Genomic DNA, 23916 nt, shown 5'->3' with positions numbered 1-23916 from the left:
TTGCTGATATAACTGGGTCATAATGCTTGGATTTTAATTAAGCCAGTGTTTGCCTACAATCAGGACTTTAGCTGTATTGACAATGTGATGAATCAAGAATTGTACAGCCACAGGTCAGCAAATGGATTCAGTCTGATCCCAAGATCACCCACTTGGTATCTCAGACTTCTGCTAACTTTTCCTCTGTTGTGCATTCAACAAACTGGTCATTCTCAGCAATATTGGACAGGAACATCATCATGTTTGGCCTTAAACAGTATTTTTTTACGTGAGGTACAATGAGCAGGAATTAATGGTCATGGAGGGGCCCATCTACCAGCTGGGAAATCGGGGGAAATCCCAGTATACCAATCTTTGGTAAGCCCGGTGGCGATAATCCCACTTGGACACTTCCTGTTGGGTTTCCTGGCTCCTGTCAGGGGAATTCCCCCACAGAAATCCTGGTGCGGGGCAGACATCCTGTGTCTGAGAGTTCTCCAGTTCTCCAATACCACGGGCCGCTCTCTCCATGGTGATGTTGGTATTGGTTACCTTAAAAAAGACCAATACCAACATCACCATGGAGAGGGTGGCCCCTGCCTGACCAGCAGTATAGCCTAAACTATGGATCAACATTGGAGCCCCAGAAAATTGTGAGTGGCGTGGATTCACGAAGGCCAAGTAAGGAGTCTCTAGTGAGTGGGGTGGGTCAGTTTAGAGGAAAAAGGTGTTCTTATTCCCTTGATGCACACAATTGGGTGCTTCAATCAGGCATTGAGTGTCTGACAAGGAAGGATAACTCCTCACCACACCCCACATGCCACTAAGCCCCACGTCTACCTGCCAGCTTTCCTGGCAATAGATTACTGGGCATGGACTCTGCCCACTGCTTGTGAAATACCAGCAGCAGAAGGATGAGGCCTTTAAATTGCCACATAAGGGATTTAATTGGCCTCCAGTTGGGAAGGCCGTCCTCAAGCCTTCCTTCCCCAGACTTGATCAGAGGGAGGCAGAAATGTTGCAGGATCTCTCTCTCCCTGTACCTCCCTGTCCAATCACACAGATCCCTGCCTCTAACCCTCAGGGGAGGGTGTGTGCAGAAGAGGACGTAATAAAGAGAGGGCAGTAACTTTCACCCAATAACTTTGTGAAGTCTTCTGTCAATATGAACTGCACTGGAATTGAGTTGCCTACTGAAAGCATTCAGTAAATTCTGTCAATATGAACTGCACTGGAATATGGCTCAAAATTGTTTTGCGTTTACCCCAACTGAGACATGATATGAAAAACAAACAGCACTGAGACCTAAGCTACAATAAACAACTCCAACTTCAAAGCCAAGGACACTTTTATCCCCAGATTCTGTCCTTAATAAACTTTCAACATTGTCAATGAATATGGGAGCTGAGTTTAATTTAATTTAATTTGGTTCATTTCCATGAAGTTGTTATGGAATTTACTAAATGCTTTCAATAGGCAACTCATTTCCAGTGCAGTTCAATCTTTGGCTCTTACAGCTGAGATCAAAATACTCCATGTCCTAGTCACCAGCATGTTCAGGCAGCTGCTGCATTTTGATCTAAATCTGGTACGGGGACTTTGCAATATGTAACTTGGATGTCTGACAATTCTTATATTGTAGATCACACCTTCTACTGCTGCACCATTGAGACAAAGGGCGCGATTTTACCAACAATTTGCGTCCATTTTCGGGCGCGAAATCGTGATAAAATTGGCTGTGGGGTCTTTATTGCAATCTGCACCCAAGTCCGAGCAGATTGCGACTTTACCAAGACCTGTGAATGCATTTAAATTGAATTAATGAACTGCGTGCCCAACTCTATCAGCATTTCCCCCTTTACCGCCGTGTTTGCCAATCCAAGACCGCGCCTTTATGGACCTGCTAAATAAAAGTCTGAGCCAGGTGCTCCAGCCTCTGAAGAGGGCCTTCATTGTTTACAATGGCTCTGTGACTCAGATCAGTGGTGGGGGTGGGGGTGGGGGTGGGGGTGGGCGTGGAGGTGGGTCAGACCATTCTCTGGTTGGGGGGGGATGAGGGGAGTGAGGTCAGGTCATTGTCTGGTTGAGGGGGAGGAGGGGGGTGAGGTCAGATTGCTATCTGGTTGGGGGGAGGAGGGGAGTGAGCTCAGATCGCTGTCTGGTTCAAGGGGGAAGAGGAGGGAGACTGGTTAGACGGATCTCTGGTGGGGGGGTGCAGTTGGATCTCTGGTGGAGGGGCAGATGGATCTCTGGTGGGGGAGACAGCTGGATCTCTGCTGGGGAGGGCAGGGGGTCCGCTGCCACACTGCAGGCGATCGGTGGGGGGAGAGGGGGCAGGGGTGGCGATCGGTCTGGGTGGTGGGGGGGGTGGATAAGGGGGGCAGTGATGTGCGTGTGTGTCCCTTATCCTCCCCCCACCATTACCCAGACTGATTGCCCCCACTGCCCCCCTCCCCCTCCCACCGATCGCCCGCAGACTGGCAGTGGACCCCCTGTCTCCCCCCCACCAGAGATCCATCTGCCCACACCAAGATACATCTTACCCATCTCCCTCCTCCTCCTCCCTGAGATATATCTTACCCACCTCCCTCCCTCACGCTCCACTCCCCAAGGTACACGCTCTCTCCCACTTTTCACTCCCGGGCCGTTTTCTCCGCTTTCTGTGGCTCAGGAGCAATCTGACAAGGGCACGCTTTTCCAAATTTTTTTCTAACTGCGCATTTCAGAGTTCTGATCGCTCCGGCAGTGCTAAGCCCCGCCCACAGCGCAAATTGGATTGGAGGTGGCTGAGAGCGTATGGGGGCACCTGAAAGCGGATTTCTGAGTCGGATCTGTATTACACCCAGATTCGGCACTTAGAATCAAAATGGTAAAATCAGGCCCAAAATATCACCATTTTGGAAGCAGTTACAATCAACAACTGTCATTCTTTTCATTCATGGGATATGGGTGTCACCAAGTAGGTCACCATTTATTGCCCTTCCCTTGAAAAGGTGGTGGTGAGCTGCTTTCTTGAACGGCAGTATGCCACGTGGTGTAGCTACACCCAAAGGATTTTGACCCGGAACAGTGAAGTGACAGTGGCAGTGAAATACTTCCACAGCCATGGTGTTGTTGCTGTTCAACATCTGGTCAATAGTAACTCCCAGAATACTGACAGCAGAGGATTTAGCAACAAGAATGCTACTGACAGTAGATTTCCCTGCCCATGTTTCAGTCAATGGCATGAGGCTTCACTGACTCCCAGCCAATTCCTCTCAGCTGTTTACCACTCTGCCCTCCTCCTTAGGAACAATGATGGTGATGTCTAGGACATTGTCTGTGAGGTATGTTTCCATGAGTATGATTCTCTCAGATTGTTACTTCATTCATCTGTGAGACAGCATTCCCAATTTTGACACAATCCAAGACGTTAATAAGGAGGGCTTTGCAGGCTTCATGGGATGGGTGTGTAGCTGTTGTCTCCGGTATCTTGGTTGATGCCAGGTGGTCTGTCCAGTTTAATTTCTTTAGACATTGTAGCAGTTTGATCCAAATGAGCTTGCTAGGCTATTTCAAAGGATAGTTCAGAATCAACCGGTCTGGTGTCACCAGATATCAATCAAGGGGGGCATGGTAGATTTCCTTCCCTGACGCGTATTAGTGAGCCAGATGGATTTTTATGAGAATCGACAACGGTGTTACTAGCTAGACTAGCTTTTAATCCAGATTGTTTCATTGAACTGAAATTCTACCAGCTGCTGTGTTGGGATTTGAACCTGTCTACCCAGATCATTAGCCTGGGCCTTGGGATTGCTAGTTCAGTGGCATTACCACTACCCCACCATCTCCTCTTCATTATCTGTATGAATTTCGTTGTTGCAAGATAGCGAATTTAAAGGTAATAAACAAGTTTCCAAAGAGGAAAAGTGAGGCTTGAGACAACTATACCAATGGCAGGCTTTTCAAAAATGTGGTCCCAATTAGTCACTGGGAACACCAACATTTTAGAGAAAATGCCTGTTGTCAAGTCACAGACCTCCCATGGACAAAGAATCCAGTAACATAACCATTGCACTCCCATTAGTCTGAAATAATAATCCAGTGAATGTAAGTTCAGATTCCACCATGACAATGGGAGAATTTGAACTAACTGTAAAGATAAATGTGGTATCGGTAAAAGTGACCATGAAGCTATTAGGGCATCCGTAAAACCCAATTGGTTTGCGAATGTCTTTCAAGGAAGGAAACCCGCAATTCTTATCTAACCTGACTTAGATGTGATCCCAGTTCCACATCAAACTCATAGACCCTCAGAATCGACATGCTTTTGAGTTGTCCAAACTGTTACTGAGTGACTTGGGATGGACAATAAATGTCAGCCTTGCCAACAGTAATAATCAATTAAAATTCAATGGTGGAGGACTGTAATCTAAAACTGTTGCATTATCTATGGCTAGGGGGATTGGGGTTGCAGACATCAATTCCATTCAGGAGATCCACACAACTTTGAATAAAAAAAACTGGCATGTTTATTTTAGGTCTACATTGTACAGGCTCCAATCCCCAACTGCCAGTTGGTTGCGGAGGCACCAGTGATGTTACAGAGTGATCACGTGACTGACCATGCTACACAGTAATTCCCTGAATACACAACATTCCTCCCCCTTTATTTCTAAGGCAGCCTGCCCACCCCAACACCCCCACCCACCCCAAGATCAATCACGGAGGTGTTCATACACAGCATTACAAAGCTGGATACACATTAGGCTATGCAACCAGACCAAATGTAACACAATCAAAAGGAGAGGTTATCAGGAGGTCATCGAGCCCTCGCTGGTTGCATCTGTCGCTCAAGCACATCATTAGATATTTCCTCCCTTGGACGATTTGCAGTATCGCTTCCAACAGGGGAATTGGCAGTAGCAATAAGATCACAAATCCTTTCTGACTCGCCTGCCACTCTGGTGGTAGCAGGCCCAATGTCAGGAACTAGAGAAGGCAGTTCATCTCCAGGTTGTTCTAGCAAGCAACTGTGGGCAGCCAGCAACTGGTCAGGATGGCATCTCTAAACCAGTTCATCCTCAGTTTAGACTATGTATGATACAGGGCCAATTTGAGCCAATACAATTTGAGGTACCCTGGGTAGTATCACTGCATGCCAACGCTCGTTCCCCTTGGTGAAATAAGCATTGTTTAGCATTCACTTGTTTCCTGGCTATTTGCAACTGTTGATCTCTACTATTGCTGGTGTCTCTTGGGGTATTAACAGATCAAATATCCCTCGCAGCTTCCTCTTCATGAGTAGCAATGTGGGTGTACTCTGTGTGGTTACATGTGCAATATTCCTATAGGATGCCAAAAAGCTATTGAAACCTTGGGTTAATAATCTCTGGGTTCGAGAAGCCCTCAGTGTTTGTTTCAGTTATTGTACAAATCATTCAGCTAACAAATTAGTAGCTGGGTGATAGGGTACTAATTTGATATGTTGGATATCACTGCCCTTGAGCTAATCTTCAGATTCTTGCGAGGTAAACTGTGACCCGTTGTCACTGACAATCTTTTCCAGGTTGCCAAATGTTGCAAAGATCTTCGTTAGTTTTTCAATGGTTTCTCCATGTGGTGTGTTTCATCATGGCTAATTCCGGTCACTGAGAATAGGTGTCGACTACAACCAGGAGCATATACTCCTCTACTGGATCAGTGGACTCAATATGTAGGCATTGCCATGAATTTTACACTATTAGGGTGAAGAGGTGACAATGGTTGTGAGTTCCTCACCCAAATACAAGACTGGCATTGTCCCACTTTTCTTTCTATTTGGGTGTCCTGACCTGGCCACCAAAAGTGACTCCGAGCAAGTTCCTTCATCTGGACCATGCCCTTTGTGTAGCTGCTCCAACAGTTTGTGTTTTAAGTTTGGAGAGATTATCTCTCTGATTCCTCACAACACCCACCCTAGACTGTCAATTCTAACTTCCATGAAACGTACCATAGCATCATAGAATCCCTAAAGTGCAGAAGGAGACCATTTGGTCCATCGGGTCTGCACTGACCACAATCCCACCCAGGCCCTATTCTGGTAACCCCACATATTTACCCTACCAATCCCACTGACACTAGGGTCAATTGTTAATCTAATCTGCACATCTATGGAGTGTGGGAGGAACCAGAGCACCCGGAGGAAACCCACACAGATTCTGAAAAGAGTTTAACTGGGGACATTAATTATAGTGTGATTTACAGGTTGTAGGGCCACACAAAACATGCTGGCAGGTCTGACTAACAAATCAGAAAATCACAGAATTGTTATAGCACAGAAGGAGCTCATTTGGCCCATTGCGTCCCCACCGACTCTCCAAACAAGCAAATCAGAACCAAGTATTCATTTTGTGGTCTAGACAATGGCTCTCGAGCGTAGTGTTTGGTGGGGAGAAGGATCAATTTGAGAAATTGCTTTTCTCTTATGGGCAAGATTATAAGAAGTGGAGTGTAAATAAAGTTAATGCAGCTGAAGACAGTGCCAGAAAACAGAGGGAAGAACACAAAAGTTTTACAATTAGACCTGTCCCATTGAGGACGATTTGGGGTGAAAAGAACTTGCTCCTTGTTCTGGATGCTGATGAAAAGGATTTATGTATGTGCTCCTTTCTCACATTTTTTCCAAATCGCAAAAATAGTTAAGAACTGGCATTCCAAATTTCCTTTCTGGGAATTGGGATACCCCCGCATTGAATATCAGCGGGATTCTTAACAGGAGAAATTACTGAACTGATGAAAACTTGTGTTTTATGTTATTAATTTCACTATATAAATCCTTGAAAAAGTTACAAATTGCTGAATGAAGTATAAGTTGTTTTAATAGTGTAATAAGTTCATAAACAATGCTGAACAGTTGCATTGTCCCTGAAAAATTCATTTTTTTTTGTGGAATGCCTAGTTTCTCTACTACGACAAAAAAATTGAAAAATAATTTTAAGAAAGGAATGTTTATTGTATCTTCCTTGTGTTTTCTATGTGTATGTTCCAATCATTTATTTCACACCTTCCAAAATTATAATTAAAATGGGAAATGCAGCGTATGGGCAGTAGGGTGGCACAGTAGTAAGCACTGCTGCCTCACAGCGCCAGGAACCTAGGTGCAGTTCCCAGCTCGGGTCACCATCTATGAGGAGGTTGCACGTTCTCCCCATGTCTGTGTGGGTTTCCTCTGGGTGCCCCGGTTTCCTCCCACAGTCTGAAAGATGTGCAGTGTACCCAAACAGGTGCTGGAGTGTGGCAACTAGGAGACTTTCACTATAACTTCATTGCAGTGTTAATGTACACCTTACTTGTGACTAATAAGTAAACTTTAGCTTCATTGCAGTGTTAATGTGAGCCTACTTATGACACTAATAAATAAACTTAAAACATCTTACTTCCAAGTTTGCTGTCTTTTAGAATACTTCATTGTGGTTGGCTGCTCAGCCTGCTGGGTGACCTGTTTTGTTGCTGGACGTTTGGATATTTCCGTGATTTGATACCAAATTCAAACTGCAGGGGAAGCCCTGGCCACGTAAGTTATTAGATATATAAGCAAGTGTGTGCAAATTTTATTAAGAAAAGATTAAACTGTTAATATAATACTTGATGCCATTAGTTGCAAGAAATATGTCTATATGTCATTCTATCCACCTGTAGATTAAACACAACAATGTTTTTAAAGGAATTCCCTTACCAATTCTGTATTTTCAAGTGTTTAAGTGCTGTGACTGTAAAATACACACAAGTTTTCTTGTAAGTTTCAAAAGAAAAGGAAGTAGTATTTATTGTACTTAATGCTCAACCTAATAGAAAAGCCCCATCTCTCACTCACACACGCATTGAAGGGTTCACACAAACACACGTACTGAAGTAAATTACAATGAGGGAGGGTAGGTTAAATAGTTTAAGAGGAAGTCAATTTATCCTGTAGCTTGATGATTTGGGCTGGGTTTGATGACCTTTCTGGATTCTATGTCAGGATGATTTAAGATGTTGACTGATGAATCTCCGTCACTGTCCTCTGGAGTCAGCAGCTGCTTAGTTTATATTGAAAATGCTGCCTGCAGGGTTTGACTGGTCAGAATAGAGGCAAGATACAAGCTTGCAGATTGACTGGATAGGGGGAGAATGGCATCACAAGTCATCTTCTTGCTGTTACCTGCTCAAGGACTTTCTGGTCTAACTCTCTCTCTGGAAAAGCAGTTTCATTAAGCACAAAGGTTAGCTTGCTCAACACAGGACCTCCATTCACAGGTTTAGATCCAGCAAGCTGGGGAAATCTCATTCCAGGTTCATTGTTTAACGTGATTAGATTACATGACAGTCAAGTCCTCCTTCTCAGCCAGGGTCTATTGTCCAAAGTGACTGAGTCTAATATCTTGGTCTGCATCAACCTGAATTCACAGGTTATGTCTGGATGTTTTCCGAGTGCTTCAGGAAATGGATCATTCATATTCATTTATGTCAATTGTCTCTGGTGGGCCACTTCTAGCCCAGCTTCTTTCTGATGAGTTTGTAATTTGCAGGTTGCAGCTGTGGCAATGTTCGGCCAACTTAGGAGCAGTTATTCAGCATTTTTAAACGTATTCTGTGGTTTCAGTCCACCTCAATAAATCAACTCATTTTCAATATAAAAACGGTTTTATAACAGAACAAATGCTTGTTTCTTTTGAGTGCCCTTGGGCACTTGTCTTCCATACCTGGTGGAAAATAAGCTGGAAAACCCCACAAGGATCAAGACATGCTATCTCCTCTGCACCATCGCCTCATGATTCTGAGCACCAACTCGCTATTTCCTTTTCCTCTGCTTTCTGACTGGAAACTGAGAATTCTCCACTTTAGCCAAGCATTGTAAATGGGATGATTATTGAGGTGGGTTTTTCTTCAGTTTTGCTATCTATTCTATACATGTATAGCAATCTGGGTATATTTGTGCATTATTAGATGATATTCAATGGTATTAGCATCACTGAATCTCCCTCTATCAACATCTGGGGATTACAATTGACTAGAAAATGAACTGAACCGGCCATGTAAATACTGTGGCTGCAAGAACAGGCCAGAGGCTGAAAATTCTGTGGCGATTAAGTCCCCTCTTGGCTCCCTAAAGCCTGTCCACCATCAATGTGGCTCAAGTTAGGAGTGCGATGGAATGCTCTCCACTTGCCTGCAGCTCCAATACTAAGCACTTGACACTATCCAGGACAAAGCAGCTTGTCTGATTGGCACCCCATCCACCACCTTCAACATATACTCTCTCCACCACAGATATGCAATGGCAGCAGTATGTGCTCTCTACAAGATCTACTGTAGCAACTCACCAAGGTTCTTTTGACAGCACCTTCCAAGCCTACAACTTTTAAGAAGTTTCACAGCACCAGGTTAAAGTCCAACAAGTTTATTTGGAATCATGAGTTTTTGGAGGACTGCTCCTTTGTCTGGTGACCTGATGAAGGAGCAATGCTCCAAAAGCACATGTGAGCCTTCTTACAGTACCCATCCCAGCCCAATGCTGGCATCTCCACATCATACAAACTTTATCACCTTTAGGAACAGGGGTAACAGACGCAGGAGAATACCAGCAACTGCAGGTTTCTCTCCAAGCCACACAATAACCTGACTTGGAATTATATCACCATGTTGCTGGATCAAAATCCTGGAATTCCCTAACAATACTCCCGGTGCAAGTACACCAAGGCCGCAGTGTTTCAAGGAGAACCACTTTTTCAAATGCAATCAGGGTTGGGCAATAAATACTACTCATGCCCTGTGAAAAGATGAAAAAAAATGAAAATGATAATGCTCATTATCCCGTTCAGGACTTGATGTGTCATCATTTTGCCAGAACTCATTTACCTCAACTCATTATTAAACCAGGAGATGCACGAGTTAATTTTGAATGAATCAGGTGAATAAATATCCACTTCCATTCTGCAAGTTCATTCTGCTACAAACATGAACTAATTAGTTGCTGCAAAGTATTCACAATCTGAATATTCCACTTACCGGCAGACAGAAAGAGTCCACCTCCTGCTTTGTAGAGCTTATGATTCGAAAATGGAGCTGCACAAATGATGATGAAGCCTCCTACTATGATAGCAACGAGACCCAACAGCATGAATACAGACCAGAAACCACGGTAAACTGAAAGCACAGACAAGAAAGGTTACATTCAGTATCTGATTGTAAAGACCAATATTATTTGTTTCAAAGTGGAATTATGTGAGTATATATTGTTATAAATGTTATAATATGAAAAACCTATTGATTTATATAATGGAAACAATGAGCCACAGGCACTACATCCTAATCATGGCCATGGGAATTCCCATATAATTAATATTTTCAGAGGAGACACCAGTATGCAAGACTGGCTCTCACTTGCTCCTTTCTGCTTTTTTGATTACTTATTCAATGGAGGTGACTAGCAATAGGCCAAGCTTTATGATCCAGCCCAAATTGCTCTTGAGATGGTCATAGTCAACTTTTTTCTTAAACTGCTACAATCTGTGTGGCGAAGGAACTCCCATAGTGCCAACAGATGTGGAATTTCAAGATTCTGACCCAGAAGGAAAAGCAATATATTTCCACATCAGAATAGTGTGTGACATGGAGGGAAACTTAGACCTGGTATTGTTCTCATGCACCAGTTTTGTCCATCAATGTGGTAAAGATCACTTGACTGAAAGGTGCTGTTGAAGAAGCCTTTGTAAAACAAATCATGCAGCTACATGGTGTTAAAGTGGAGAGTTTAAGGTGGTAGATTGGATACAAGTAAAGCGGGTTGCTTTGTCCAGGATAGTGTTGAGATTCCTGAATTTTCTTGTAGATGTATTTACCCAGGTGAATGAATATTCTATATCATACTCCTGATTTGTACCTTGGAGACGTGGAAAAGCTTTGGGGAGCAAGGGGATGGATCACTTGCTGCAAAACACTCAATCTCTGACTTGTTCTTGTAGCTACTGTATTTATATGGCTAGTTCAGATAAGTTTCTGGCCAGAAGTGAACCCAATATGTGTATGGTGGCATATTCAATGATGATAATACCATTGAATATAGAGTGGAGGAGGTTAAACATTCCCTGTTTGAGACAGTATTGCGTAGCACTTATGGTTACCTGCATTGACACAGCTGGCTGTGGAATTGATCTATGCAAATCAGGTTTAATTGTCGATCCTGTCTTTGTCATTGCGGCAACAGGAATGTCAGAGCTCACCTAGCTAGGGGGCGGGGGGAATCAGTCAGTGGGCCATTTGAAATCAATATTCAGTAATTCCCTCTGTAAAGTACATAAAGATACATTGGATGGGGCAGGTTCAGATTCTTCTGTGGCACACAACCACACTCCATTGAATAACCATGATGGAGAGCCCTAGGGTCACGGCCACTGGGCAAGGACGATGTTGCAACAACTGGAGGACACACTTTAAGTTTTGGGCAAGAGATGCAAGAGGAATGTGAGTAAGACCTTTTCTTTGCAGCGAGTGATAATGACCTAGAATTTACTGTTGATAAGGGTGATGGAAGCAGAGACAATCAATGATATCAAAAGGATAATGGATAGGGACTTAAGGGAATTTAAGTTGCTAGGCTAAGGTAATAGAACAGGGGAATAGGATTGACTGGATTCCTTACCAGTGAGAGACAGCATGGATTCAGTGGGCCAAATGGCCTCCTTCTGTAATGACTCCAGGTAACCAGTAAGAGGATACATCATCCCTGCTCAAGTTGTCTTCATGAGAAGAGAGCAGGAAATGCGCAGCACGTGGTGTAGAAGGGTGCAAGTTAGATTGAGGAGGATGGGGAATATACCGTGTAGGGCGATTTCCCTTTTATGTCACTGAAGATTTTTTCTCAGTGACAACATCAGTGATATCTCATTAAGCAAGGTACAAATAATGACTGAAACATCCATATGACTATGATTATTACACAGGGAAATAGGCTCACAAACATTTAGGATTAGGTAACAATTTATAAAGATAGAGTTATTTAAGCAGTCTGAGAAGGACAGAACAAACAAATTGCATAAGGAAAACAATACTTCTTTTTTGTTGTAAATAAATAAGTGTAAACTTGGTTTTTAAATGTGGTGTTCAAATAGCATAAAACATATTACTTTGCAAAATCATTTACGGTCATTTCATAACTGGCTTAAGCACCTTTCAATATATATTTTTAAACCAGTCTTCTTGGTGTGTACTCATTGGTCCAGTATTCAATGTGGTTTTAAAAAAAGTGACGCCAGTGGCCAAATGTAGAGAATTGTGTGGTGGTGTAACATCATGCAGCCCAGCAGCATGAAGATGTGACACCTATCATCATGCTGGTGATCCTCAATCTGCTGAATGACCAATGTACAGATGCCAAACAAATACTGGACATTCCCACCAGAAGAGAAAGTTGCTCCAAAGAGAGGGGTACGCTCTTCTATTAAACATTTGAAGAACTTCATCAGTTGTAAATACATTATTAACTTATACTTTAAAGCTTTAAATAAGCTTTTTAAAAAATGAAAATGGAAGCAGTATAAACTGCAGTTTATGACTCAAGTATACATGATAACTTGTGACAATAATAAACATTCAGGCCAACATACTTTCATTGTGTGTGATGTTAGTGTACCTTTAAAAGTTTTTTAATAAATATGTTCTCTGTAGCTCTCAGCTGACGTCATTATTGCCGAGTTGGCTGGAGGGATCCTTTTATTGCTCCTTAAGTGGTTTAAATGAGGGCTGTTTATTTTTACTTTGAGAATTAGTTTCATGACCCTGCATTGTCAGGAAGAAGAATGTTTGTAGGTCAGCTGACAGCTGCTCTTTCATTTTCAGTTCTGAGCTGCAGGTTTTACTTTCAGAAGGGACATCAAGCTGGAAAGAGGTCTCTCTATCTCTCTCTCTCTCTCTCTTTCTCTCTTCCTGGTTTTGGAAATTCTGCTGGTTAGCTGAAAGCCTCCCTGGAGTAGAAAATCTGCTGTTGGTGGTGTGACTAGAGTCTCTTCCTGATGTTCAGGGAAGCTGTTCTAACATCAAGCTATTTTGAGTGTATCAAGAGAACCTCAGCATTCATCCGAAGGACTCAGTTCCAGTCTCGATGAGCATGAGTTTTCTCTGCGTTATACCAGTGACAAGGGGTGTTTATAGAACATAGAACATAGAACACTACAGCACAAACAGACCCTTCGGCCCACGAGTTGCGCCGATCACATCAACACCTATCTATAACCCCCAATCCCATAAAACCCCATATACTCATCCAGAAGTCTTTTAAAAGACCCCAGCGAGTTCGCCTCCACCACCACTGACGGCAGCCGATTCCACTCACTCACCGCCCTCTGAGTGAAAAACTTACCCCTAACATCACTTCTGTACTTTCCTCCCCGCACCTTAAATCTGTGTCCTCTCGTAGTGACCATTTCAACCCGGGGAAATAGCCTCTGAGAATCCACCCTATCCATTCCTCTCAACATTTTATAAACCTCTGTCAGGTCGCCTCTCAACCTTCGTCTCTCCAGGGAAAAGAGACCCAGCTCCCTCAACCTAACTTCATAAGGCATGCCTCCCAGTCCAGGCAACATCCTTGTAAATCTCCTCTGTACCCTTTCAATAGCTTCTACGTCTTTCCTATAGTGAGGCGACCAGAACTGCGCACAGTACTCCAAATGAGGCCTGACAAGGGTCTTATAAAGTTGCAGCGTTACCTCCCGACTCCTAAACTCAATCCCTCGATTAATGAAGGCCAGTACACCATACGCCTTCTTGACCACCTCTTCCACCTGCGAGGCCGATTTAAGAGTCCTGCGGACCTGGACCCCAAGATCCTTCTGCTCTTCAACACTACTAAGACTCCTGCCCTTGATAGTGTACTCGTTCATCCCGTTGGTTCTGCCAAAATGGACGACTACGCATTTATCCGCGTTGAAGTCCATCAGCCACTTCTCCGCCCAGTCCTGCATCCTATTTATGTCCTGCTGCAACTTTTGACATCCTTCCAGACCATCCACAACACCACCGACCTTCGTGTCATCAGCGAACTTACTTACCCATCCCTCCACTTCCTCATCCAGGTCATTTATGAAAATGACAAACAGCAAGGGTCCTAGAACAGATCCCTGGGGCACTCCACTGGTGACTGACCTCCATTCAGAAAAAGACCCATGGGATTGGTTTGATTGGAACATCTTAGATATATTTGTTATGGGTTATACATTATCATGGTTGTTTTGTTTTTGTCTGTAATTGATTAAAATTACTGCTAATTTCCTTTCCATACATGTTAACTATATTCTTAAATAAACTTTGTTTGATAAAAGCTCCCTAGTGGGTCATTTGAAACATACCTAGATGAAACATATCATGCTTATCCTAACCAAATTCAAGATGCAAAACTTAGGATCCAGTAGGGCTCCATAGAATACTTTGGGTTGTTGACCTGAACCATAAACATGTGACTGGTTAAGATATTTTGAGATATTTTGTATGACAGATCTGCAGAATTTAATCACACAAAATAATTTTAATAATTTCTATCCTTCAGTCTTCATAAAAATAGTTTGAAATTGATTTCATATTTTTCTAGCCTCAGAATTGCACAGTTAGCAGTTTTTACAGCAAATAATTTGTGTAAACAAATGCTAAAATTGGTAGTGTTTACCAAAATACATAAATTTTTGTTTTTAAAAGTTTACTTATGATCTTACCTGATGAAACCAGAAAAGTTATTGTGGTCAAATTAGTTCTCAGCATATACTTGTTGGTTATTTGTAAATAACTTGAAATGTGGAAGGCAGAATACATCTTAGACCTGAGTCTGCCAATGATAGTTGCTATTGGCAAAACAATGACATAAAACCAACCCATGAAAGTATCCCAGAATGGTCTCTGTGTTGTAATCTCATTATCCGTTTCAGTAACTAAGATAAACAAATGCATTGCTTTTGAGGTTTATAATTGTGCAATCCCTGAATTGCCTATAATCACTGTCAAGTTGCCAATATTTCTATTTATCCAGGAATTTCTATGATTCTAGGTAATGACAATCATTTACTTACTGATTGCAGTCTCATAAGCAGTGGAGTTGTATGTTTCCGTTGTCAGAGGGAAAGGGAGAAGATAGGCGTGCATACAATATTTCGAAGGAGGTTGATTAGCTGAGTAATAAAGAAAGCAAACAATTGTGAGCAGCATTTGTTAATCATAAAACTCTTCCACAAAAGCTCAATAATTACTATTGATAAACTGGTCCTTTTTTTGTGACACATGAATGTAGAACTATGCTATCAGATACTAACATATGCTCATTTTACACATTTATCAAATGTCACCTGTTGTTACATTAGAGGCTGAAATCTATTTAAAATATGTTTCATAAGAGCTGGTTTAACATTTGTAAATTCATATTCCACAATATAATATAAAGACCTGTTGCTTATAGCCGATAATCCAAAGGCTCCATTCATTAACGATAATAGACCAAATCTTCCAGTTTCCGTGTTGTTGGAGATTGGATACATGATTGAAAATGCATATCAGGACACTGTCAAAATCCTGACCTATGTAGAAATTTCAACTTTCAATGGATGATTCTCTGACTCCCTGGAACCTTCTGCGAATGTCTCCAACTCTGAGCTAGAGGCAGAGACTTTAGATAGTTCTGCAGTACTTAACTGTATAATTGCCCAGGAAATGTTAGACAGATAAAAACCTTGTCTAACATGTGGGGAACTATACAATTGACACCCCCCCTTCACCACACCCTTACATACCCTAACTACTCCCAGACTATCTGACTATCCTCTCAAACTAGCTGCCCGACCACCTCCCCTGCATATACCGAAGCGAAAAGCAAGTCACTTATCCTTCTGAAAGTCAACACTGAAGAGTTCAGAAAAGGAAAATACTACATTTCTCTTGTCCTGTGCCAGAATAAGAACAATATGCACTCAATGACACTGAACAAAACAGCACTTCACAGACTCTACTAACTATATAAATTCAAATCCCTCTATTCTTTGCAATTTCTGTACTGTGTTGGAGGAAGGTGTTCCTGTTGATACACAAACTTAAGTGAGCAGAAGAAAGTGATAGTAACAGAGAAGACACAGGAACCTGCTATCCAGAAGGAGCAGTTCATGTCCTTTGTCGGTTGATGAGACAATAGATTTGGATCTCTAAAGATCTTAAAGTGATCTGGTAGTTTAGTGTTAATGTTATTGGATTAGTGATCCAGAAGACTGTACTAATGATCCAAATAACTGAATGCAAGTTCCACCACAACAGCTGGAGATTCTATATTCAATGAAGTAAATAGATCTGGAATAAAAAGCTGGTATCAGCAGTGGGGACCACGAAATGACTAGCTGGTCATAAAATCTGACTTACTGGGACAGAAATTCGTAATTGTATTCAGTTTGATCTATCACTCACACTTGATCCACAACAATTTATTTGACCCTAATCTGCCCTATGAAAGGGCCTAGTGAACCATTCAGTTGTACCAAACAGCAATCAAAAACTAGATAGACCACAAGGCATCAATCATAGCACTGGACAAAGTCACGCCCTGCCCATTAAACCCTGCAAAATCTTACTAACCTCTGAGAATTTGTGTCAAAACTGGCAGAAATGCCCCACAAATTTGCCCAGCAACTGATTGACCTAGCCATATTCACAAAATTTTAACTTTAAGCCAATGTCCCAGGCTGCTCCATCACCATTTTTCAACATGTCCTGTCCCACTTGTAGGACAGATCTACCAGAGGTGGTGACATAGTTGCATAGAGCTGAGAGGAATCAAGTAACCTTGGCAGTCCTCAACATTGGCAGTCCTTCACATGGAGCCAGGCCATGTGAAGTCTCATGGTATCAACTCAAACATTGGCAAGGAAACTGCCTGTGAATTACTGCCGATGGCCTTCCCTCAGCAGAAATATGTAAATATAAAAGAAAAATTTGAAACATTTGCAAACATCTTCATCCAGAGGTGCTAAGTGACTGCTCCGTTTCTGCCTCCTTCTGAGGTCCACAGTATCACAAAAACCAGTCTTCGGCCAGTTCAATTCATTCCATATGATATTGAGAAATCATTAAGTGTACTGGTTACAGCAAACGCTTTGGGTCCTGCCAACATCCTTGTTGTAGCACTGAAGATTTTTTTCTCCACTACTAGCCCGATCTGTAGCCAAGATGTTCCAATAACAATTAAAATACTGACGTCTGTCATATGGAAAATTATAAACAGCAGGATAAATCCAAACTAGCCAATTTTTACCGCATCAATCTACTCTCAACCATCAGCAAAGTGATGGGATGTGTCATTAACAGTGCTATCAATCAGCACTTGCCCAGCAATAATGACTTACTAATACTCAGTTTAGGTTCCGCCAGATTCAGCTCCAAACCTCATTCCAGGCTTGGTTCAATCATGGACAAAATGGCTGAATGCAGAGGGAAAATGAATGTTCCTGCCCTTGAGATCAAGGCAGAATTTGCAAGTGTGGCATCAAGGAAACCTTGTAAAATTGAAGTCAATGGAAACCAGTGGCACCACTTTCCATTGACTGAAATCATACAGAGCACAAAAGAAGATCATAAGGTCAGAAGTTTATTTATTAGTCACAAGTAGGCTTACATTAACACTGCAATGAAATTACTGTGGAAATCCCTGAGTCGCCAAACTCTGGCACACTTGGGTACACTGAAGGAGAATTTAACATGGCCAATGAACCTAACCAGCACATCATTCAGATTGTGGGAGAAAGACACGCAGACACAGGAAGAACATGCAGACTCCGCACAGTGATCTAAGCAGGAATTGAACCTGGGTCACTGAGGCTGTGAGGCAGCAAAGTTAACCATTGTGCCACTGTGCCACCCTAGATGGGGATGTTCATTGATAATTGCAGTATTCCATTCCACTTACAGCTCCTCAAATAATGAAGCAGTCCATGCCAAATGCAGCAAGACCTCCTCAAGTCCTATCCACCAACTGCAAGCACAAGTGATGAGAACGATGGAATATTTTTCACTTTCTTGGTTGAATACAATTCTACCAACATTCAAGAAGCTCAACACAATCCAAGATAAAACAGTTCACTTATTCAGCACCTCATTTAGCACCTTACACATTCACTCCCTCCATTCCAGCACACTGTAACTGCACTGTACTCCATACACAAGATGAACTGCAGCATTATTCCAAGGTTTCTTTGACAGCAACTTCCAAACCTGTGGCATCTACCACTTTGAAGGATAAAGGCAGCAGCCATACTGGATCTCTATGTCGACAAGCTTCCCTCTAAGGCATACATCATCCTAACATGGCATTATACTGATATTCATTTATCATCACTGGATCAAAATTCCTGAAATTCCCCACCTAACTGCATTCTGGGACAGCCTTCACAATCAGGATGCCAGTAGTTCAAGAGGGCAGCTCACCACCAAAAGCAGTTAGGGATGGGCAATAAATGTTGACCTTGGCAGTGATGCTCACGTTCTATGAATGAATAAGAAAAGGTATTTTTTAAAGGAAGAGAATTGCTGAGCATTGGGGATTGCCATAATCATTGGAAATTGTAGCAAGCAGCTATTAGCAGATAAAGGAATGCCCAGTATCTAATGAAGCTCAATATCTACATCTGTGCTGTGTTAATGTAGTGAATTGAAAAATTGTGACCCACTATGAAGCATGTGACAATTCTATTTGATCCGAACGTCCTCCCATGCCTCTATAAATAAAGACCAGTGACATCATCAATAGTGAATGCGCAAGATGCTGCTGCAGGAGCCTTTGAATTCCAGTATGCAACAAGCTCTCTCCTACACCTTTGGCATGCTTCAGAATCACATAGAGGAGCTTCACAAATGCCATTGCTTCCATCATATTTGCTTTATGTACATCAGTGGAATTGTTAATAGTGTTCAATAATATGACCATAGATAAAATCTGAACAGAAGATTTTGTCGCTATATACCAACATATTTAGAGCTTCCTGCATTGTCCTTGATGAATGCACAAGTGCAAAAAAATGGATTGAACTGTACAGTGGTCAGCACTGCTGCCACACAGCACCAGGGACCCAGGTTCAATTCCCAGCTTGGGTCACTGTCTATGTGGAGTTTGCACGTTCTCCCTGTGTCTGCATGGGTTTCCTCCGAGTGCTCCAGTTTTCTCCCACAGTCCAAAAGGTACATTGGCCATGGTAAATTCTCCCTCAGTGTACTCAAACAGGTGGTTACTAGGGAATTTTCACCGTAACTTCATTACAATGCTAATGTAAGCTTACTTGTAACCAATAAATACATAAACCCTTTTTTAAACCATTTAGCAATGAAAGTGACAGACATTTTAAGCTGAACCATCTCAGACCTCTGCTCATAGCAGTCAAGAGACAGTCCCTAGAGCCATTCCATGGAAAAAGAGCAGTAGCTACCTCACATACACCCACACTTAGCAGCACATAAATGAAGCAGTAGTTATAGCCAATTAAAGTCTCGACCAGCAAGACATTACAGATCCAAGCTGATAAGACAGGCTACCCTCTTCCCGTCTTGGCCTCGATGTACATGATCCAAGTTGATAGGAGCAGGCATTGCACCCCTTCCAGTGTTTGATCTCACTTTCATCTTAGCCAAAAGGCCTAAATGCCGAGGCTTCAAATGAAGCCTCAGTGTAACCTCACTGACGTCTAGGGCCTGGCTAGGATTGTGCTTGGTCCAGACTCGATGGGCCTAATGGCCTCCTTCTGCATTGCAGGATTCTATGATTCTAAGAAGATGCTTTATGCAATTAGTGAATGGCTAGTCAGCAGCACGACTCATCAGAGAGAGTCTAGCACACAACTATCACAAAGACATTTTGCTGCTGCAGATTCAGCCTTTTTCCTCGCCTTTAGGTAATCACCTTGCTGTTTTTTATTGACTTTCACCTCCAAGTGCTCAATGTGATAATTAGATGTAAAGGTTCATAACATTTAGCAGACTATGAAGATGTAGGGCATCCCTCATCCATCTGGATGCCTGTTTAATTCATCTACACTGTTTTATGATGCAGGTTGCAAAATATCATGATTTGTGCCTTTTCATGCAGTTGCTGTTGTTGCCCATAGTGAAAATAATTTTACTAACTTTATAAAGCAATTCATCAAATACTAATTCAATACATCTGTCACTGTAGTGTTATGATTCTTGGCCAGACTCCTACATGTTAATGGAATCCAATTCGTGACCAATAACATTTTGTTTAAAATAGATAAAGTGAGATCAAAGAGACTAAGTAATGAAAACTATAAGTTCCATGGGTCTTGAATAAAGAAAAATAAATGTTACTCGTACAGAAAGAGAAAACAATTTATAATATCCATCTTACACGCAAACATTCAGGGTAAGTATGAGGTAAATGTGAACTAACAAGCCCACTGAGGTCAGACACCACATTGCACAATCAATGCCAAATGCAATCAAAACAAATTCCATATATTTCTCAACAACCCTCCCAGATGTTGGTCACACTGAGTCAGCCAATCCCACTGAAATTCTGAATCTCTCATGAGGGTTTCCAATATTTACCTCCAATGCAGGTCACTCTGGACAATTTGACTGATGGCCCACATCGCGGTGTTTCAATCTCGCCTTCCAGGATTATGCTTCCCTGGCTTTCTGAGTATATTCAAGCATCAAATTACAAGCACAATTTCAAATCTTTGGCCCTGCCAAGAAGAATACTACTGCTCCAAAAGGCTAACTTTGCCCCAACACCCCACAACATGGAGTCACCAAACTTTGGCTACCTTCTTGGAGCTTCTAAACTTCTTTTGAGCATCTTCAATTATCAGGGCTTCTCCCTAGCCCACTTCCCTTAAAATCTGCTCCACATCACCCCTTCTTTAATTTGGAAAATGTCTCTATGCTCCATTACTTTGACTTAACCAGGACCTTTTTCTGTCCCTTTGCCCCTTTCTCTGGGACACTTTTTCTGATTAAAAGTGACTTGCTGCCTTAATACTGACTCCCCAAAAAGTGCTGTTCACTGGCCCTCGAACTGATCACAACACTCCAAGAGGTTCCCTCCACATTACTAAGTAGGGAGCACTGTAAGAAGCAGTGGAATCTTAAGTGATACAGTCTCCATGGTTTGCTAACAACATGATGTGGGTATGCCGGCGTTGGACTGGCGTAAACACAGTAAAAAGTCTGACAACACCAGGTTTTAGTCCAACCTATTTATTTGATAATATACTCGCAAGCTTTCGGGTTAGCCCCTTCGTCACCTGACGAAGGGGCTAACCCGAAAGCTTGCGAGTATATTATCAAATAAATAGGTTGGACTAAAACCTGGTGTTGTCAGACTTTTTGCTAACAACACACAGAGATATAAAGAATGGACTTTGTAATAGTAGAGATATTGCCAATAGACACATAGTCAGAATAAGCTGAAGGAATAAAGTTCAAAGCTTAAGTGACCTTGATAGCTTTGGCAGTAAAAGTTAATCTTACAGAACATGGAATGATTTGTGAATCTTAGCCTATGCACAGTGTTCCTTACATAGAGCCAAACTGCCTTGTCTATATGTGCAGTTTGGGGAATAACAACACTCTCTCATACAATTTCCTGTGCCTGGAATTTCCCTATCTTTTGCTTCACCGTTTAAACATACATACAAAGAAGTTTCCATCAGGCACCCTTTGGTCCATTTTGTAAATGGAAAACAATAAGTTAATGGCCAAAACTTGAGACACAGACCTAAATTGGCAATTGTTGATCAAAAAGAGAATAATAAAAATCCAAAAGCATTGAATTTGCAGACTGTTCCTTCGGTAACTAAATTCAAAGGCAGGCACTAGCTGTCCTTAATGTACAAATTAAGACAAAAGTCCCCATAAACTCAAATGACCATAGGCTGCTTTCCCCTTTGAGGGAGAAAACTGACCGGTGGTTTTCCAACCTGAGGATCAGCACACCTCAGGTGAGGGGCAAGGCTGAGATGGCAGAACCCTCATGAATAACCCCAGCTGATATGGGAATTGAACCTACACTGTTAGCATCACTAACTAACTGTCCAACCAACTGAGTTAAATCAATGCATAGCTGTTGCCTTATGGGGATATGAACAGACTGTTTTTAATATCTTTACAGTATTCAAATCAGCCACGATGTCACAGAATAGTAGAACATGCACAAGGGGCTGAATGGCCTATTCTTGTCCTCACGTTTCTATGTTCCTATTATAATGTCACTGAGTTTTCTGTTCAGTCTATTGTATATCACCACATTCTGCAACCTCATGGCCTGACACAACCCCAAACACTCACCACCAGCACCATCACCCTGCCCCATTCCCACCCAACACCAGTTCCAATTGCTTTCAAATGAAGAAACCAACCCTGTCAGTATGGGGAGTAGAATTGGGTGTGTCAGCAATGTCTGCATGTGATACAAACCCAATGAAGCCACTATACAATGCTGAGATTCATACAGGCTATAGCCAGGGCTAATTGATTCAAGAAACAATCAATCTGTGAAGATCAATCAAATCCAGTTCAGAATGTTAGTAAACAAATAGAAAACTAATTGAAAGAGGTTTCATGAATATCCTCACCCTCAACCTTAATGGAGCTCAGCAGATGAGAACTTCTGCCTTAAAAATATTCAATGACCTTGCCTTTGCATTTTATGGGAAAGAGAGTTCCAAAGACCCACAAATCTCTGAGAAAAAAAAATTCTCTTCCTCTTTGTGTTAAATGGGGGACCCCTTATTTTTAAATCATGTCCACTATTTCTGGCCTTTCCCAAAAGGGGAAACATCCTTTCAGCATCCACTCTGTCAAATTCCCTCAGGATCTTACATGATACAACAAGATCATCTCTTATTCTTCTAAATTTCAATGAATTATCCAACCTTTCTTCATAAGAGAATTCATCCAGGGATCAGTCAAGTGAAACTTTTGTGAACTGCTTCTGGTGCAATTATATCCTTTCTTAAATAAGGAGACCAAAACTGTACAGAGTGCTCTAAATGTTTAAATAACTGGCCTCTTGTTTCCATCTATGTCTCCTTCTTAATTTAATGGAGTCGCATTCACTACTTCTAATCTGGTGGAACTTTTGTAAAATCATAATCTTGGATGACCCTGGATAACAGAGCTCTGATGAAGGGTCATCCAGACTTGAAAGATTAATTTTGTTCTCTCTCCACAGATGCTGTCAGACCTGCTGAGTTTTTCCAGCACTTTCTCCTCATGTTGCTGCTGCTTCTTTTGCCAATTGCTTTAAATCAGTGTCTTCTGGTTCTAGATCGCTCCAGCAATTGGAATATATCCCTGTCAGCTCTAAACTGACCTCTCTTAATTTCAATACCTTTATGAAATACCCTTTAACATTTGCTCTCTAAAAAGAATAACCCCAGCTTCTCCAATGGTTTCCATTTTGATTTTTTGTGCCAAGTGCCAGTCAGTGCCTCATTTTCATATTTTTGCTTTTAGTCAGAGCTAAATTATTCTTCGATTAACATGTACCCTGGAACCAGGCTTTATTTCTTTACTATACTATGTCCACTCCTTTTGCCTTTTATTCCTTGATACCTTTATTATTTAATCTCTTCCTAACCCATCTCTGAACTTCTCTTTTATGTGTGCTTATCCCCACAACCTTACTTCAATTTTCTTGTTGTCTGGTGTATATAAGGCAGATTAGAAAATTATGGTCAGTGCCTCTGCAATTTCCACCCTTACTTTGTTCAGTATCCTTGGATGCATTTTGCCCTATCCTGGTGACTTACCAACTTTAAGTTCAACCAGTCTTTCCAATTTCTTCCCTTTTTAAATTTTAGCCCATCATGTGTCTTAACTACCATTTCCTTGGGACTTGGGCAACATCTTTTTTAGTAAAGACAGAAATAAAGACAGACATAATGAATAACAGATGCAAAGTAC

The 23916-nt window shown here is 41.9% G+C and overlaps 1 protein-coding gene across 2 annotated transcripts in view; it reads right to left on the bottom strand.

Moving 5' to 3' along the window:
- Positions 1-23916, bottom strand: part of tmem182a (transmembrane protein 182a) — a 45069-nt gene that overhangs the window by 10779 nt on the left and 10374 nt on the right. For both annotated transcript variants that reach the window (XM_080197156.1, XM_080197157.1), the window contains exons 3-4: positions 15036-15134; positions 9988-10125 (exon numbers count right to left, since the gene is read on the bottom strand). In XM_080197156.1, coding sequence (XP_080053282.1) covers positions 9988-10125; positions 15036-15134 — 237 coding nt within the window. The remainder of the gene's footprint in view (positions 1-9987; positions 10126-15035; positions 15135-23916) is intronic.

This window comes from Carcharhinus amblyrhynchos, chromosome 10, assembly GCF_965287045.1.
Source record: "Carcharhinus amblyrhynchos chromosome 10, sCarAmb.v2.hapA, whole genome shotgun sequence".
Taxonomy (NCBI): domain Eukaryota; kingdom Metazoa; phylum Chordata; class Chondrichthyes; order Carcharhiniformes; family Carcharhinidae; genus Carcharhinus; species Carcharhinus amblyrhynchos.
This window is presented reverse-complemented; position numbering and strand designations above follow the sequence as displayed.